The 20,149-nt window shown below is 37.5% G+C and overlaps 1 protein-coding gene across 4 annotated transcripts in view; it reads left to right on the forward strand.

The window, feature by feature from the left end:
- Positions 1 to 20,149, forward strand: part of PPP2R3A (protein phosphatase 2 regulatory subunit B''alpha) — a 149,578-nt gene that overhangs the window by 46,925 nt on the left and 82,504 nt on the right. For 3 of the 4 annotated variants that reach the window (XM_045856653.1, XM_045856652.1, XM_045856654.1), the window contains exons 4-5: positions 7,338 to 7,604; positions 13,578 to 13,681. In XM_045856653.1, the coding sequence (XP_045712609.1) occupies positions 7,338 to 7,604; positions 13,578 to 13,681 (371 nt within the window). Of the gene's footprint in view, positions 1 to 3,292; positions 3,738 to 7,337; positions 7,605 to 13,577; positions 13,682 to 20,149 lie in introns of those variants that run through there. The other variant, XM_045856655.1, reaches the window with a different exon arrangement.

Genomic DNA, 20,149 nt, shown 5'->3' on the forward strand with positions numbered 1-20,149 from the left:
TATTAGTATCTATACTTCTTTCCTTCCATCACTATGCATGAGTGGTCTGGTCACCTAAGGCCAACCCCTCAATTATGCCCTGGATCCTATCCTCTCCCATCAACTCAGGACCACTCTTCCAGTGATTGACCTTCTGCTCTCTTGCAGTCATGCATTTTTACCCTTTGCTAGACCATCCCATTAGCAGATAAACATACCACCATTCTCCCATCTTGAAAACAAGACACCCGAAGGCACATCAGCATCTAAGAGGCACAGCTCCATCAGCTGTTAAAATTTGCAACATAATGTTTGTCACCATCAATTTCAGCCATCTCTTTTGACATCTGTGAATTCAGCCCTCATGCCAAATTACTGAGAAATCACATATGCACACAACCAAAGAAGACACTGGGGCAAGGTATTCTGTATTACTGCCACCATCTAATGTGGCAATGTCAATGGATTGGAAACTCTCTGTTCCTTCTAATTCAGTTGTCTGACAAATTTATAGATCCCAAATGAATTCTTATGGTCTATAATGAGCAAATACTATTTGAAGTAAACCCTAAATGAGAGAAGGATGAAGAAAAAGGACAGAGAACTGTAATAACTAGAAATTCTAGCCCTGACTGGTGTGGCTCAGTGGGTTGAGCGTTGTCCTGCAAACCAAAAGGTTACTAGTTTGGTTCCCAGTCAGGGCACATGTCTGGGTTGTAGGCCAGGTCTCCAGATGGGGGGGACAGGTGTATGAGAGACAACTGATTGATTATTTCTCTAGTACATCCATCTCTCTCTCCTTCTCTCCCACTTTTCCCCTCTTTCTAAAAATAAATAAAATCTTTTTTCTTTTTTAAGAAAAAAACTGGACCCTGGCTGATGTGGCTCAGTGGATTGAGTGCCAGCCTGCGAACTAAAGGGTTGCCAGTTTGATTCCCAGTCAGGGCACCTGCCTGGGTTGTGGCCAGGTCCCCAGTAGGGGGCATGCAAGAGGCAACCTACATATTAATGTTTCTCTCCCTCTTTTTCCCCCTCCCTTCCCCTCTCTCCAAAAATAATAAATAAAATCTTTTAAGAAATCCTTTAAATTTTTTTTAAAAAACTAGAAATTATAGAGATCCCAAGAATTATACTGAATAATTGTAGGCTCTTAATTATCTTTCCCTACCCCTTGCTCCTGGAAGAACATCTACCCCCAAGTTTTAGAAACACTGAGAAACAAAATACTAGATTTATGGGTTATTTCTGGAATGGAATGTGTCATGGAATGTGTTCCTATTATTTAGAGGTGATTGCAGAAAGATGCAGAGTAGATATACCATTTTGCTGCAACCAGTGCAGTGAAGTCTCAAAGATTAGGCCAGGAGCAAAGAAACTATAGGTAAACACCACCACATGGCTTCTTCTACCCCAGTATGTCATTATTTAAGAGTAAAATATCATCAATAACAAAACAAGCTATTAAACATTGAAAAAAACACCAGGTTAGGGCACAAAAGAGAAGGATGGTAAAGATTAGAATTAAGAATAACTAGCTTGCAATCAGTTTCTTCTCAAAGCTTAATTACAACGACATTTTAAATAAAGTCTGTGATTCCAAGTTATTACCTTTTTTTAACTACTGTGCCAGTTAGAGCCAAGGTGAGAAATGCTTTTTTTTTTTTGAGATATAATCCACATGGTATAAAATTCACCCTTAAAGTACATAGTTTATTGGCTTTTAGTATTTTCAACAAGATCATGTAACCATCAGCACTATATAATTCCAGATCATTTTCATCACCACCACAAAAAACTTGTATGCATTAGCAATCTCTCCCCGCTTCCTCTAACCCCTGGCTACCACTGTCTACTTTCTCAGGAAGGGGATGAAAAGTCACCCCCTGAAGCCACTGTTTGGTGTTGGGAAGAAGAGAGTGTGCTTTAATTGAAAAAAAACATTAAATCATAAGTCTAAAGACTTAGTGCCATTCATAACAAACTGTTTTTGATGTTTTAATTTGGAGGTAAGTAAATAATGAAGAAGAAAAACAGTATTCTAGGTAAGAGTATATGGGAAAAAAAGAATGGGAAAGCTACCTAGCTCAAAGGGCAAACGTGTAAACCCAGTGAGAGAAAATTGGGTGGGGGAAAGAAGGGCAGTGAAGCATTAGCCAGTTTCAGTTGTAATCCTCTTTCAACTATAGTATATAGTGGAAGCTTTCAGCTGAGATTTTGTATGAGTGGAGAATTCCACAGCTTAAAAAAGAAAAAAGAAATTTGAAAACCACAGGTTTAAATATATAAGCCCAATGTACACATTATATATAAAGTGTTGTCAGAATGTCTTTAAGGAAATCAATAAAGAAAAGCTAACTCAAGTTGTAGGAAACAATGGAAAACCAAAGAATTTAATTCCTACTAAATTAGACAAAGTTTCAATAGAAGAGAGTTGTAAGATGTTTTTGGTTTGGGGTTTATTTGGTAATGCTATTTGGTTTACATTTTCTAGAGGTAGAAAGTAAATATTGACCGAATAATGTGGTTGATTGAAAATAAATATTGAAGTCTAAAAGTTAAACATGAGAGAGTACTTGAAGAGTCTCTTGTAAATAACTATATAAGGCAGTGCTTTACTATATGATAAAACAATAGAATATTTTTAAAATCTGAGGTGATTTGTCTAAAGCTCCTTGAAAGAAAAAAGTCACAAATTAAAGGTGTATTATGTCATTGCAATTTGATCAGCTTTTATACCTTTATATGGTAGCCAAATTGCACTCATTTATATGTATCTAAAGCTGCTTTCTTAGGCATCAGTTGTTCCACTTTCCTAACACTTTGACAATCAATTTTCAAATCTCTCCGTATCTAGAATCACTCTCAAAAAGTATGTTTTATGACTAACACAGTCTGCAAACACACAAAAATAATTTTATTTTCAAATCTGAAACCAACAAATATCTTTGTATACTACCATTTGAGGATGAAAATTTGTTTTTCTCCATATTTTGATGAGATATATCTAGAGGATGTTGGATATTTGCTTCTCCAAATAATAAATAAAAAACTATTCTTAAAATAATAGTTTCAAGTTTGAAGTGCAGCTTTTTCTTTTTTCATAAAATATTAAATAGCGAAGTCAAAAATGCTTTAAGTGTTCTCTCTCTACTAGTTTGAGGAGAAACTAATTCATGTGAATCAACACCTCACATAGTCTGGGTTTAAGAAGTTAGCATTATCTGAGAAGTTGCTATTTTTAGACTCACTGTAATGTTTCTAACTTTGGTGCTCAGAGTAGTGGGTGCTTCCTTTCCCAGAAGGCTCTGCATTCTCAACATGTGCAGGTCAATTTGACACAAAGCTACCTACAAGGACCAACAGGCCCATTGCAGGCTGTGTTTCTAACTTGAAAATTATGAGCAGGTACTGGGAGCCACAGGCTGTATTTGAGAACCAGCTGCATGTCAGTACAAGCATGGATTGTGGTCTCTGGAGGCTGGGAGAGCACAATGCTTGAAGTTAATTTCTTTGGGAAATAAGAAGAAAAAAATACCTTTCTGCCTAGCAAGATCAACAGCATATTAAATCTGACTATCTTCAGAAGTGTGCTGGACAGTTGCTAAGTAAATATCCACTTTTCAAAGATGATGATCAAGGAAACATCGCTACGAAGGGACCCGGATTTAAGGGGAGAGTTAGCTTTCCTGGCAAGGGGCTGTGATTTTGTTCTCCCGTCACGGTTTAAGAAGCGGTTGAAGTCATTTCAGCAGACACAGGTTTGAAACTTGGGTGTTTCTTTTAAAACATTTTTATTACTAATAAAACCACCCAGTGAACTAACTTACAAATAATTTTACAGCTCACTTGATATTAGATCAAGGAATTAATCCGTGTCCTCTATTCAGCTATTTGCAGAAAGCTATTTGTAGAGAGATTCCAACAGGTTTAAAAATAGACCTTCTGGACCTGAGTACAGTACTCACATTTTTCTCTTGTAGAGAGGGAATCCAGTTTTAGAGACAATAAATACAACTTAACAAATATTTTACAATTTAGTGGAGAAATATTAGAATTTTTCATAGAAATACCTTTGAGAAACAAAAATTTCTGTGTTAAAAGTCTTGTTTGTACTTGGAATTAAAAGGCTATGTTTGAGTTAACATACATATATCTGTAATGAATATTTTTAAAAATATTGATCCTGTTAATGTTTTTTTTTAAAGAAGAACTAATTTTATCTATAGACAATTTTGTGTGTGTGATATATAATGTATGTGGCAATTAACTCCTGGGTGGTGAGAGAGTATCCTCAGCAAGCTGTGAGATTGGGTCATTTCTGCCTGCGATGACTACTTTGCAGTGCCCAAGCTAACTTGCTTACACCCTTACGGCCAGTGTCTCACAAATGAGAACCTAACACTGACTACAATACAAATCAAGAGCCATACACATGATGGCCATCCAGAGTCCAGCAGGAAACCATAGTTTCATAGTTATTCTCACCCGGAGTAATTTCAAATTATTTGATTGGGCCAGATGAAGTTGTATTTTTTTTAATAGCTCAAGAATGGTCAAAGATTGGAAATGCTACAGTGAAAGGATTCAGAAGGAGTATCTAAGTGATACTGTTTTTTAAAGGGAAAGATTGAAATGGAGAATTGAGATAGTTTACCCAGCTAATTCTATTTTAGTGCTGTTCCTAGACTTGAGTGAAAATGAGCAGATGCTAAAGTTGCTGGTAAGTCTGGCAAAATGTATATTACTGTGTTTTGTTCCACAATATAATATTTGTGAAGAGTCGGTTTTATTAAGTTCTATGTTAAGGTTTAAATTATGTGTCTCCTATTAAATTTAATGATACACCTGAATTGATATACCTGAAAGTTCAAAATAAATGCATTCTTTTTATTTTCCTTTTAAAATACTAACATCACTTTTATTAAATGTGTATCAACCAATGAATTAATAATTGCCTGCTACATGCTAAGTACATTAAGGAAAATAAGAGACTATCATATAGTCAAACATTTTCCCATTGAAATAAAAACCTTGACACATAGCCAGGGTTTGTTTTGAATGTCACTTATTTCTGTCAAAGCAAAAAGTATGGAGTCAACATTGGAGGCTTTCCTCTGAACCTTCCCCACCAGCATGTGTTCACTAGACTATTGAGTTTCATCCCCACTGGCACCAGTGGTTTTAATCCTATGGTTATAACTGTTCTGGATGTCACACCATGGGAACGATTTTCAGGAAACAAAAAAAGAATGTTGATGATTAGTATACCTGTCTCACAAATCTCTTTTAGCATAGAATAATAGAAAGGAAATGACACTAATGTAAATGACTCATAGGTAAAGCCCGTGGACAGAATGCCTTATTTTAGAAGTTTAAGAACATTTTCTACTGCTGCTAGCTCATAAAACAGGGTAATAATATTTGCAGATTTAACATTAATGCAGAGAGAAATGTTGATTTAGAATAGACTATCAACTTGTTAAATCATAAGTGGTTTGTAAACTTTAAATTGCTTTACAAATGTGATTATTTTATTTATTATTGAATCTGAAGAACCATGTTTAATGTTTTGAGATTCCGAACCTTTGGCTCATTTTCTCAAACAAGGACATATGTGACCAGCACTGTTTCAAACCCTTTACCTGGGTAGTTTTCTCACTCCTGTAATTTCCTTTAATCCTCACAATGACCTTACAAGAAGTAAGGATTTTAATTTGTTTTATTACTGAAGTTCTAAAAGGTTAAGTAACTTTACCGAGGGCACAGGGCTAGTAAGTTATCACTGTTTTTTGTTAAGTTTTCCATCTTTCATTGGTATCACTTCCCTCTGTGCCATTTCTTTCTTGACTACTGTTTTATATGAGTGACATCCTGATACTGCAGCAATGGCTTAGTGTGACCAGCTGGCCTTCATATCCCCAGCAGTATTAATATATGAACAGACTCTACTCTATATATTAATGTCAGATATTAACATGAGAAAAGGGTCATGTATAACAGGAGTAGGAGACTCAATCATATTTATCACATATTTATGTGAATGAAGCTTATCTTCCTATAATATTTATATTTTTCAAGGGTAGCTAAGATTTTTATCCTGAATCTAAATATGTTATAAGCTCTTATGTCAGAAGGAAATATGATATTCAGCTCTACTTACCTTACACCTCCCTCCCCACCCCATAATCACCACTGTTGTTCAGTCCATAAGTCCTTTTTTCCTTTCTGCTCAATCCCTCCAACCCCTAACCTCCCCCACCTTAACTATCATCCTGCTCTCTGAGTCAGTCTCTGTTTTGCTTGTTAGTTCAGTTTGTTCACCATGCTCTTACTTTATATGGCACCTAATACAGTATGTCATAGCCTTGATGGATAATTGGTCAAAATTAAGAGTGGAAGTTAAAACTCTGAAAATCTTCATGGAATCTTTGCTTTTTCTTCTAGGAATCTCAGAACTAAATTTAGTCTTCATTGAAAAAATAAACGTCTCTACCTAAATGTTAGTGTATCTCCCCTCCACTTTCCTTAAATCATGGATAATCTTAGTCTCTCCATTACCCTCCTCCCTTTTTATACTGTCCTTTCTTATGTCTCTTTATTATACTCCTTTTTGGAAAAGAAAATGATATATATAAACTATAAATGAGTTAGTAAATTGTAAAGGTACTCTGGCTGTGATTAAATTAATGACCATGATTCTTGCCGGTTAGAATGTACCAAAAACAAGAGAACTTTGTATCTTGGAAAATATGGCATGCCCCTAGTAGCAAGTAAGTCACCTTGGTAGAAGATACTCCAAAACAAAAAAGCTTTAATTTTCTTAACAAAGACTTTCTCTGCATCAGGGGTTGTCAGTGATTCTGACACTGACAAAGTTAAACTGGGGAAGATGGTGAAAGCACACTCCCTCCAATAGATTTTAGATCTGCATATTTAAAAAGAACTCGTTCTATCTGCCTATTGAAGAGATGGAAATGTACAGAAAATTTAAGAACAGTCTTCAAAAAGAATTTACCAATCCAGTTCCAACAGACTACGAATACACCTCAAGATCCTTAGTATGTCAGCTGACATTGCTCTTAAATGTCTGCCACATAAGTTATGGGGAAATATATGTTAGGATTTTTAAGCATAAATTTATATAAACTTGGGTATTGACAGATAATTAATGTATTTTATTTAGTACAGATAAACATTCCCTAGAAGCATGCTTGCCACCCTCTATAGCAGAGTCAGCTCTTGATCTCTACTGTCTCTAATTGTGGTTTATTGTGTTTACTTCCTATTACTGATGAGGACTTTCAAAAAGTATATGCTGTTTATAATTTTTGGGTCTCATAATCACATTTTCCTTGCAGGTTCAAAATAAACCAGAAAAGAAACCTGGAACGCCACTGCCACCTCCAGCTGCCTTTCCCAGTATTCCCCAACCTCTTTCCCCTGTTCCTCATGTGAATAATGTTGTGAACACACCATTGTCCGTAAACATTCCACGGTTCTACTTTCCTGAAGGACTCCCAGATGCTTGCAGTAACCATGAACAGACTCTAAGTAGAATTGAAGCTGCTTTCATGGATATTGAAGATCAGAAAGCAGATATTTATGAAATGGGAAAAATTGCAAAGGTAATGTAATTATTAAGTGATGTATAATCTTCCTTTCTCTAGCAATCCCAGTCTCTCCTCTTCACTGCCTGTTTCCTCTCTGTTTTTAAGCATGCTGAAAAAAATTTTTTCCATGTTGAAAAATTTATTTGATCCTGATATATCTTTAGCTATGGACCTATTTCATGGAACTCTTAGTGGACCTCTCATTTAGCTTTTCATTTAATGTAGGAATTCCAACCATGACATCACTGACACACAAATTCATTCTCTGCTTGAATGCTTTCAGTGACAGGAAACTCACTGTCTTGCCAGGCAACCTGTTCCATCATTAAATATAGCCTTACTTGGTAGAAATATTTCCTTTGTGTTGCATATAAATCTTTTTTGTTGTTGTTGTTGTTCTCAACCAATCATCATAACTCTGTCCTGAAGCCAAGCAAGGAACCACCAGGCCAGTTCAACACTAATTCTACTCAGAAATAAATGGATTTTCCACTAGGAAATAAGTCTTTGATACTTTCCAATATATCCAACTGCATTTAATTTAAAGTCTTAGCTTCTAATGCCAGAACAACTATAAATTATTTATTTACTGGATTCTACAACTCTAGCCTCCTCCTAGAACAAGTAATACTGAGCATGACCATTGCATTATATTTCATCATGCCATTCCGCAGCTCAGCAACATTCAGGGATTCCTACCATCCATAATAGTACTTTCTTTTGCTTGCGTTTTATTTTTATCATGCACTTGTATTGAGTAACACCATACCTCAGGATTTAGCAGTGATTTCAAGCTGTACTTGAAAAGCACTTGGTAGGTTAAGGGCTACATGTAGACAAGTAGGAGAGCAAGCAGGAGGTCCCAAGATACCATGCACACTTATACTAGGAATGGTTCCCCTGTTTTTAGAAATAATATTTAAAAGTTTGAAAACATTGAAGATAAAACTCAAATTCCCTAGATAGCTATTCCCTGAGTCTGACCCACTCGCCTCCCCACAGGCCCATCTCTGCATTTGGGCTCTCAGTTCTCCCCTTCAGAATAGGCCTCCACTCCTGCCAACCCCCACATCACCTGCCCTTTTAAGGCCTAGTTTCCATCCTGTCTTTGGAGAAGTCCCTGGATCCTCACTCCAGTCACACCCTGTCCTCTCCCCTACCTCTGACCTTGGAACATTTGTTACTACTGTTAAATAATTTGTAAATAGAATGGTTTTAAGGGAAATTAAAAGGACTTTCTTTATTCCCCCTTTCTTCACTCCTAATCTTAGAACTTGTTTGTTGGTCCCTTAGATGTTTCTAATAAAAAACAGACTCTTTCATTCCAGAAATAAGAGCTCACCTGTTTCCACATGAGGAAACTGAAGTCTCACAAGTACTTACCTGAAGTCACAGAACTGGTACACATCAGGAGACACGTCCCCTAACTCTTAGCACTGTGCTATTTCTACCACGTTATCTCCCCTGAATATGTACTAACATACCATTAGCTAACTTCCCATTATTTCCGCCCTAACAAATTATAACTTCTTTCAGGGCTTTGGCATTTTCTTACCCAAAGTTTTGAGAAGTGGTTATTGTGTGAACCAGAGACAGTAAATTATCTAAATGGGCCGGAACTATGAATCTAAATCCAAAAGACAGAATTTAGCAAGGATGAATGGAGTTTGCATCTGGAAATAACATGTCAACTGCATAAATACCAAATGGTATTTCTGATATGACAACAGTTTGTGTGAGAGAGACAGGAGATTTTCATGGACTGCTTCAGGCAGGCAAACAAGGAGAGACAGACTTGTCCAGATTAAGGGACATGGTGGTTCCCTGGTGCTGTGCTGAGTCATCACACCTGGAGAGCCAATCCACATGATTAGTGCCTCACTCTCAGAGACCTGCTCTCTGCTCTGTTTTGAATTCAGGTCCTCTGGATCGACCTTCCTTCTCTGAATATTCCTAACCCTTGACCGAGGAGCCTATTTTGGCCTTTCTGCCCTCCTGCCTCCACCCACCTGTAATTCAGGTATCCCTGCCCTGCTCTACTGTTCAGTGGCCCTCTAGCACTGAACAGATTCAGAGAAGAGAACAGGAGGCCTAAGATTGTCAAGGGAGATCAGGAAAGAGTGTAACCAAGTCAGGGATGGGTCTGTGCATGCTGGGGAGTCAGAGAAAGGACTGTGCTATTTACAGACAGTGAGGCTCAATCTGTATGTCATTGGGTAAAACTGCCAGTGTTGAAACTGACAACACAGAAAAGTTGAAAAAGGTAGAAAACTATATTGTTTACCATAGTAACAGTCATTTGCATAACAATTTACTGTATACCTAATCATGTGGCACAATAGCCAGTATACATACATGTCTGATTAACTTGCCTGAATTGTACTTGATTATAGACCGAAATTCCATTTATGGGTGCCAAGTATTAGTGCTCATTGCTCTTTCACCTTAATTGTTGGCTCAGGTAGCAAGGTAAGTTGCTCATACCTTTAAATTTTTAAAAACAACATTGCATATAAAAGTGAGAATGCGTGTACTGTATAATGACCTCACAAGATATCACAAGTGTATTGGTTTGTATTGTTTTGTTTTAGGTTACTGTATCAGCTCATTTTATTGGACCTTGTCTATTTTTAAAATCATTTATTTATAAAAATAGTTTATTTTAAAAATTCATTTAATCATGTCTTCTAGTTAGCCAATCCCCATTAAACCAGTTTTTACTTGACTATGGCAGTCTGTTAGCACTCACTAAGCCATCCTTATTTTCAGCCATTTTTACTGTGCTGTCCACTCTTCTCTGCCATTAGGCAGTGAACTCTGCACCTGCATCCCTTGCACCCTGTGTGCTTGTGTTCTCACAAGGGGTGGTCATTTGAAAGGGAGAAGAAAGACAACCTTTAAGGGATGATGAGGGGAGAGGTGGTTGGAGCAATAAATGAACATTTTTATGGATTCTTGTAGTTTATAAAGCTATTTGGAAGGCCAGCTTGAATTTACAATTGACTCTTGGTGACACTTAAGTATAGCTATACAGGCTGTGATCTGTTTTTTAAGTGCAAAGAAACCTCTGTGTTCATAAAATGTGCATCTGTTGGTGAAGTTTAGCTTATTTATCTTTGACCTCAAATAGCCATAATCCCTGGAGGAATTAATGCCCATTTCTGATTAAATCCTTAGTATGTAGTGTGTACTTTTCCCCACAGCTTTAAGTGATGATGGAGAAAAAATGAGAGAGTGAATCTAAAAGAGACAAAGGCAGTGTAGGAACCGAAAGAAAAGCGTTTGTCAGAGACTGGACCTCTATCAGGAAGTTGAGGAAAAAGAACGAAACTGTCTTCTGAACCAAGCTCTCCAGCCCCTGTTCTTACTGATGTAGCCCCATCTTGACCCACCAAACCTGTGACCTGTCAGGTACCCTCTGTGCCTTTATTTTCTTCGTCTGCAGAGTGGGATAAAAATACCTGCCCTCCTCTGCATGGGGCGTGAGGACCAAATGGAATAACAAGATGAAACATTTTAAATATTAAAGAACACTGCAAATATTGGTGATTATCTCTTCCTGTGTGTATCATTAAACCACCTTGCTTTCAGTTCTTTATATTGTTAGGCCATTGTTAGATCAAATTGTGTTAACTGAATTTTCTTTGTTCCAGTGACTTTGATTACCACATTGACTCTTGCCTGCTCCTATAAACCTAAGTTTCCTAAACCCATTTTCTGTATTTCCTTATACATCCCCACTTGTCATCCATTCTCTTCCTTTGTAAAAATCCTGACACTGGCTTATTCTCTCCTCTGATATAAAATTCTCTATTTTGTTTCCCTCAGATTAATATCATTTATTTTTCTTTTAGATTCTTATTAATCTCCTGATTCCCTTCATCTTAGTTCTTTTTTAAGCAGATGCAGGCGAACCATACATTTTTTTTAAATAATCAAAGTGCAGTGTCTGCAGCCCTTGCTTTTCACTGCCCTTCCCATTTTTTTTCATTTGGTGTTTTCTCCAAGGGCCTGATACCCTAACACTTGTTTACTCAGGCATCCCACGGTGAGCAAACTAGGTCAATCCTTTCCAATCTACTTCAAAACATATCCATTCTCTACCTTATCCCTTAGGATTTTGCCTTTGGGTCATAATAAATTTATAAGTGTTAATCTCTCAGTGACTTATTACTCCTTACAAGCTGACATATATGCATTTAACAGGAGTCTTGTGCAGAAAAGACTGTAATCCAAGGGAATAAAAGTTGTTCAGTAGTGAAAGTTGTTGCATGAGAGGTAGTGAGCACACAGCCCTTAGAAGTGTTTCAGCTGAGGCTGGTGACTGCTCGAGGTTGAGCTAGAACCCTCCTAGTCCATTCTAATTCTGAAAAACCCACAAGTGACTAACGGTGGGAGTTTGGAGCACTTTGACAAGTCACTTCCAACATCTCCCCGTACTTTCTGTTTATGGCTCTGCACCCCACCTTCATAATACAGGCTATTCTTTCAGCTTTCCCTGCAGTTGCCAATAACCTATAACATCTAAGAGCATTTTCTTGGCACACCAACATTCTCCATGAAAGGGAGGATTGGGATTGGGGAAAATGGATTTGACAGTTTACAACCCAAAGTATATTAATTGTGAGCTTTGTACCTTGGCAATCATAATTTACACAATAAAAAATCCATTTGGTTGCTAAGCGACATCTTTCCTCATTCTTGACCTCAGTGGAGGTATTTGAACTCTGGACTTAAGAAATCTGAAATTCCATCCTGCTTGCAGAACATGCTTTAGTGGCCCTGCCAGGAGCAGCCTATTATTTCTGCCCTGTACTTACCTCCCTAGGTTTGTATCTCTCCTTCCATATCCTCCTCTCTGACATGAGCCCAGTAGCCTTAAGTGTTCTTAGCACTCGCAGACTCGGTACTCTTCAGTCTTCTGTGGGGATCCCCCACACACGAAGGCTTCACACCAGAGGCAACTTTACCTGAACCTAACGTGTATTCACATCTTGTCAACCTCCAATGGAGAAACTTCCCTTTGTAGAATGATGAAGGCTCAGCAGATCCTCCATCTAATATGAATAATAAGAATTTCCTTAATAACAAGATGTGTTTCTTTGAAGAGTTCCAGATTTCAGAATATGTGTTACATGTATATATAAAATTGGGAATATTTGGAGACTATTTCTATGCTAATATGTAGATATTATCCTCACTAAGATTTTTCCTTTACAAAAAAAAAAGTAAATTTGGTAAGAATTCTTACATAAGAATTTTTTTAATTGAAAAAAGGAGCTTTTTATTGAAGAAAAAAAATTTACATTTTAGGATATTGTAGTTGCTTTATATTCATTTCCAGTTCTTCCTGAGGCTTTTATAATGTGAGTTATTTGTGGTAGTTTCTAATACATAAATAAATTACAGCATTTTCATTTTTACCTTTCATTTTTTACCTGAATTGTAACCATTTAAATAGATTAGATAGCTGTTTTCTTGAATGGTTGGGGCTTTTCTGATTCTTCTTGATCCTGGGTCTTAACCTAATATGCCAGAATTAGAGCCAGAGAGAGATAAAGGTAGAGAGTATTAACACCAAGTAACCACATAATAAAGGTGACTGTTTTTCTGCCATAGGAAGGAAGGTCATACACAACCATGACATTCAGTCATTTCTTTTTCTTTCTGGGAGATAAAAAATATATGATATAAGAGTGGTAGGAAGGGGGAAGACTGGTTACTTTAACTGTCAGGATAGGGGAAAGAAACTCTAAATGAAGTTGGAAAAAAGGTAAATGGATTTCTATTTTCTCCATTAAACATGTAATCCTGTATTTTGTTCCCCCTCTGTGTCTCTGATATATTTGCCTCTGTCCCTGTTTTGCTCTTCCAAGGGCCCTTTTGTCCACTGTGGCTTAAAGGGTAAAAGCCACAAAGGCTCTTTCTTTGGCCATGCCATCTCTTCACTGCCCCTTGGCTTACACTGTATTTGTGTTTTATTTGCAGGTCTGTGGCTGTCCCCTCTATTGGAAAGCCCCCATATTCAGGGCTGCAGGGGGAGAGAAGACAGGATTTGTGTCAGCACAGTCATTTACTGCCCTGTGGAGAAAGTACGTATGTGAACAGTTTCTCTGAGGCTAGGCAAAGAATTCTCTGCTCCTCATGACATGCTTCATAAAGGTCATTTATTTTACTCATTTATTAATTTTTCCTTTACCCTTTATTTCAGCAAGTAAAATTCAATGATTCTCAGCCATTTATACCCACACACAAATTCTTTCCATTAGCCTTTATCTTATGTCTCTTAGAAGTAAAATGGATCTTCAGAAATACCACTTTAATAACTATTTGATAGTTTCTTAGTTTTACATGCTAAATTTGTGTCTTAGGATTTGACTCTTATAACACTAACATAAGAGCACACCACATGTACCACATGAAAATTCAGCTTTTATTCTCATATGATCCAATTTAGAATTGTATCTAGTTGATTTATTAAAAATAACAATTCTAATACATTTTAATCATTACTTTTTTATTTGTTTTGTGGGACATTTTATTATTAAGTATATTTTATTGATTATGCTATTACAATTGACCCATTTTTCCCTTTTGTCCCCCTCTCCCTGCTACCCCCATTCCTTTCAGCAATCCCCACCTTAATTCATGTCCTTGGGTCATACATATGAGTTCTTTGGCTTCTCCATTTCCTATACTATTCTTAACATCCCCATGTCTATTTTGTACCTACCAATTATGCTTCTTATTCCCTGTACCTTTCCCCCAATCTCCCTCTTCCCCCTCCTTGCTGATAACCCTCCATGTGATCTCCATTTCTCTGATTCTGTTCCTTTTCTAGTTGTTTGCTTAGTTTGTTTTTGTTTTCTTAGATTCCATTATTGATAATTGTGAGTTTGTTGTCATTTTACTGTTCATAGTTTTGATCATCTTTTTCTTAGATAAGTCCCTTGAACATTTCCTATAATAAGGGTTTGATGATGATGAACTCCTTTAACTTGACCTTATCTGGGAAGCATTTTATCTGCCCTTCCATTCTAAATGATAGATTTGCTGGATAGAGTAATCTTGGATGTAGGTCCTTGCTTTTCATCTCTTCCAATAGTTTTTGCCAATCTTTCTAGCCTGCAAAGTTTCTTTTGAAAAATCAGCTGGTAGTCTTATGGAAACTCCTTTGTAGATAAGTCTGCTTTTCTCTTGCTGCTTTTAAGATTCTCTCTTTATCTTTAACCTTTGGCATTTTAATTCTGATGTATTTTGGTGTGGCCCTCTTTGGGTCCAACTTGTTTGGGACTCTCTGAGCTTCCTGGATTTATATGTCTATTTCCTTCATCAAATTTGGGACGTTTTCTTTCATTATTTTTTCAAATAAGTTTTTGATTTCTTCCTCTTCCTCTTTTCTTTCTGGCACCCTTATGATTCAGATGTTGGTACATTTGAGTTGTCCCAGAAGTTCCTAAGCCTCTCCTTGTTTTTTTGAATTATTGTTTTTCCTTTCCGTTCTAATGGTCGAATGTTTATATCTTCCTTTTGTTCCAAATCATTGATTTGAGTCCCAGTTTCCTTCCCTTCACTGTTGGTTCTCTGTATATTTTTCTTTATTTCACTTTGTATAGCCTTCACTTCTTCCTTTATTTTGTGGCCATACTCAACCATTTCTGTGAGCATCCTGAGCACCAGCGTTTTCAACTCTACATCTGATAGATTGGCAATCACCATTTTGTTTACTTCTTTTTCTGGGGTTTTGTTCTGTTCTTTCATTTGGACCATATTTCTTTGTCTGCTCAATTTGGCAGCCTCCTGTGTTTCTGCATATTAGGTAGAGCTGTTTTGACTCCCAGGTTACATTGTAAGGGGCGGAGCCTTAGGCATTCACCAGGACAGGGGAAACTTCTTCACTGCTTTGTGGCACTGTAAGTGGAGGATGGATTAAAGAGAGATAAGTGCCACTTGCTCAGCTCTCACCCCATTTCCTGTCACTTACCTCACTTCCCGTAATCACCTGATGCTCTTCTCCCTGCTGCCCTAGTGCTGATTCCCAGAGTGGGTAGGTTTGCACACATTCTAGGACCCTGTGGACTCTTTAAACAGACTGTCCTGAGAGACCTGCAGTTTCTCCCACCACCCTAAGCTACACTGGTTTTTATAGCCAAAGGTCATAAGGCTTTATTTCCCAGCCTTGGAACCATGGGCTGTGCAGTCTGGCGTAAGGCTGGGATCACTCACTTCCCAATTGTGCCTCCCAATTTTTATACGCTGCACGTGAATGTGGGACCACCCATTCCACCAGTCACTGATGCCAGGCCACTCTGCATCCTCTCTACCCCTCCTACCCATCTGGATGAATGTTTCTTCTTTAAATCCTTGGGTGTCAGACTTCCATACAGTTGGATTTTCTGGCAGTTCTGGTTTGTTTTTAGATTGGTTGTTATCCTTATGGTTGCGGAGGAGGCAAAGCGAGTTCTTCTATGCCTCCATCTTGGCTGGAAATCTGGTCATTACTTTTTGAAAGCTCCATTTAAGGAACAAATGAATAGTACATTTATCGAAACACTCCTGGATTTTAACATCTTTACAAGTTTTCTTGAATTCAAACCCTACTTCTTTCTCCCCAACCCCTGCTTTCTACTTTAGAAGTTATTTCTTCATATATTTATACTTTTTAAAAGCATGTCACAGCTTGTTCCTTCTGCCTCTTTTAACTGATCAGCTTTCTTTATATACATTCTTCTTACCTTTTATGAGCTAGATATCCTTCCTGGTAAACTCTTGGGATGTTCTTTTCACCTATCATCATCATCATTATTAAAAATCCACATATTATAGCAGCAGAATTCAGCTTACAGATGCCTTCTCATCCCTTTATGCCACCTGAGAGCCTTTTGTAGTACAATGCTGAAGAACATGGTAGGTGACCAATAAACATATTCTTATTTTTAAAAATCTAGCAGTAAGTTGAGTTTACCAAGTTCTTCAGGTATTACATTAGAACTGAAGTAATCATGGTGTATAAGACTACCAGTTCATGGACTTCTTTCGAAGAACCACACCAAAGCTAAAAGTTACAAATGATTCATGTTTTCCAGGTAGATTTTAGTCATTTTGTTACAGGGGGTAGTTCTAAGTTGCCCATCTACCAAAGACTAAAAGAGCCCAAGGAGAATCATTTATTCCTTATAAACCATCAGGATAACACTCCAAAGTTGGTGCCATCATCACCATTTCACCTCTGCTAGGGCAAATAGAAAACTTCTGGCTAAAATCTACTAATTTAAAAATGTGTGGATATGCAGTTCTAAGGGGAACTAATTGGAGACTAGAAATGGGGGGGGGGGGGACCACAACCCACTAATTAGCCAGGAGTAAACCAGTAAAGAAGTTAGCATTTGCCTTTGGAGTATTTCTGGCTGAAACTGGGGGAGGAAAATAGAGCCTAGTGCCTGAACAGTAGGGAGGTTGGCTTGGATTCCCTCCCTTTTCCCCACCATTAAAGCCAGAACTTCAGCTGGGTGGTCTGATTGTCTATTATTAATTACTATTATTGTTATTTTAAATCAACATATAACAGTAGCAGAATTCAAGGACTTGAAATGTGTAGATCTTCCAGCTTTTGTTCGGCTAGCTTTTTTCAGGTCCTGAAAAGACTTCAGCTGGAGTGCTAACCAGGGGTAGAAAAAATAGGGGTAATTTGTCAAAGGTGTCTTCAGCCACTGAGTTCAACGTTGTTGGCAAAATCATGTAACAATCTGGGAAAGCAGCAATAACTGAGTTATGATTGTTTAAGAGAAAACTTTAAGAAAGCTGGGAGACTAAAAAAAAAAGAAGTAGTCTATTCTGTAAAAGATTACAGCCATAGAGAATAACTGTAACTACTTATATTCCAAGTTATTTTGAATATTCTAGGACCCAATGACTGTGAGCCTGAGCTGACTATGATTTACCTGCAATTAACTGCATAATACTGAGGAAAGGAACAGCCAATTTTGTTTTGTTTTGTTTTGTTTTGTTTGAATTAAGACTGTGTCACTAAGATGGGATTGACATTTATGTTAGTGGATAGAGCAGCGGCAGCAGCCACAACTGTCTTTCTTTATTGACATGAGTCATTTTAATTTATGTATAGGGAAAAGAGATTTCTGCAAAAGACAAAAGGGGGAAAAAGACAAGCACAAGCCTTCATTATAGGAACTTCATTATCGTAACTTCACTACTTGTGAAGTTACATGAGCACCTGTCCCTGTTGTTTTTTTTTTTCTTTTATTCACTTTTAAAAAATTCTATGACTAGATAAGAGTAATGTCTATACTAAAACTTTATCTTCTGGCCAGATATAAAGTGGTTGGAGTGCCCTCTAGTGGAAGCTCCTCTCTGAGCTCTTAAAATGCCTTTTAAAAGCCAGATTGTTTGAGGGAGACCCCAAGTCTGGTTATTCAGGGAGATTAAGCATGATGATTTGGGAGCATAAGCATGATGGTTTGAGTTACCACACTGACCTGGAAAAAGACATGTGTATGGTTTTGTAATCTTTTTACAAATTGTGTCCTTTCCATAAAGGAACTTGGACCAAACTATATTATATTAAACTGTCAAGTACAAAAAATAACTGGCAGATAATGACACAGAATTAAAGCATATTGACATACACATATGCATGCTAACTTGCAATAATAGGCTCTGTATAATTTGGGGGAAAAGTCAAATACAAAAATCACAGCAAAACAGGAAATACTTTCCCTCCTGTCTCAATGCTTCTGGGGATGGATGCTTCCTAGCCTCCTCCAGGTGATTTGCGAATAAATACCTAATGGGCTCTTGTTCTTGTGCTTCCCTTGTTTTCCTACTCTCCTGCCCATTTCATATTTCTACTCTGACATGTTTTTCTTATAGTGAGGACATTTTTAGGGGAAAGACATTGCTCCATAGGTTTGTTTGTTTGAGTTTCTAGATTTACCAGCTTTGTGGCATAGGTCCTCTCAAAGGTAGTCAGTAATATTGTTTCCCAATTTTTGTATGCTCTACTTTCTCTTCCCTTTTTATGTCAACATGTCATTTGTCCATTAACAAAATAATGCTTTATCTAAGAGCTCTAGAAGATTCCAGTTTAGAATAGCTATGTTCACCTTTTTTCTGCTACCATATTGAGTTCACCAGCTACTAGCATTGGCTGAAAAATCAAAATTCACCTTTTCTTTGTATTTTATCTCTATTTTTAGTAGCAGAAGACCATGTCTGATTTGACTTTTCCTTTTCAGAGTATCTCTCACCTGCCATATCTGTGTGGGTTTTATTTAGTAGTTATCCTTTCTTTTTTAAAGTATATACTCCTTTCCAAAGACATCACTGCCTTTGTGTTGTGATCAGCTGACCTATTTTACAATCCTAAGAGTTCGTTCCTATCAGCACCTACTGTACTACTCTTTTTCTGAAACGTATATTTAACTTTGGGGGCCTTGAGCATGCTGAGGAATGATAAGGAGAATAAATATAAATGTCATACTATAGCTTTAATAATAACAAATGAGGTCGATTAAGCATACATCTGTCAGTCAGATCATAAACATTTTTTGCGCATCTTCTATATGAAAGTCACTGTGCTAGGTGCTAGGGAAAAAAGAGCTATAACTTTGCCTGCTCTTTAGGTTCCAGAGAGATCAAAGAAAGCTAACAGTACAGTGATGTATATATAATATGTATAAATTAAATAGTACGAAGATCACTACTAAAGAAGTTAGTTATCAGAGGCGGCTTTTTTGAAGAGGTGGATTATTAGCTGGACCTTAAAGAAGAGCCAGCATTCAGACAGCAGAGTTGGGAGGGTGGTAATCTAGGAGAGTAGGACAGTGTGAGAAATGGCACAGAGACAAGAATGCACAGGAAACACTCAGGGTTAGCCTGGCAGCCTGGAGAGTAAGTTTCATTTAGCAAAGTAGTAAGATAGGTAGGTAGGTAGGCTCCAACCTTAATTACACAGGGTCTTAAATTTCCAACTTAGTCATTTAAATTTACTCATATAAGTGGTAGAGAGCTACTGAACATTTTTGAAAATGGGAATTATATAATCAAAGGGTACTTTAGAATGAAGAATTATCTGTATAAGATGGGATGAACAGTGAAGACTGTTATATTCCTCTTCCCTTCTAGCAGTCTCAGCATGAAGCAATAAAACCTGGACTTGGTGGTGCATTGGAAATAGAAAGGAAGGAATGGTTACCTAAAACATTAGAGGAAATATTCCTCAGGTCTCCAGGATCCCCATCCTGTGTTCCAAGCACTTAGTGGTCCAAGCTAGAACCTGGGAGTTATCAAGGACTTTCCCCCACGCTCCACGCATACATCTGTCAACTGCTGCATCCTTCCGTTTCACCCACGTCGGCCCTTCCCTCCATCTCCTGCTGCCAGTATCCATGCTCAGGCTTTTGGTTGAATTTTTGCTTGATATTTCTGAAAAACACATCTGGTCATGTCACTGTCCATGTTAAAATTCTTCTGTGGAGTAGGCTAAAGTCCAGGCATCTTGATCTAACGTAAGAGAACCTCCAGGATCTGATCTGTGCCCATAT

This window comes from Phyllostomus hastatus, unplaced genomic scaffold (genome assembly GCF_019186645.2).
Source record: "Phyllostomus hastatus isolate PE091 unplaced genomic scaffold, TTU_PhHast_1.1 phas_scaffold_129, whole genome shotgun sequence".
In the NCBI taxonomy this organism is placed as follows: Eukaryota; Metazoa; Chordata; class Mammalia; order Chiroptera; family Phyllostomidae; genus Phyllostomus; species Phyllostomus hastatus.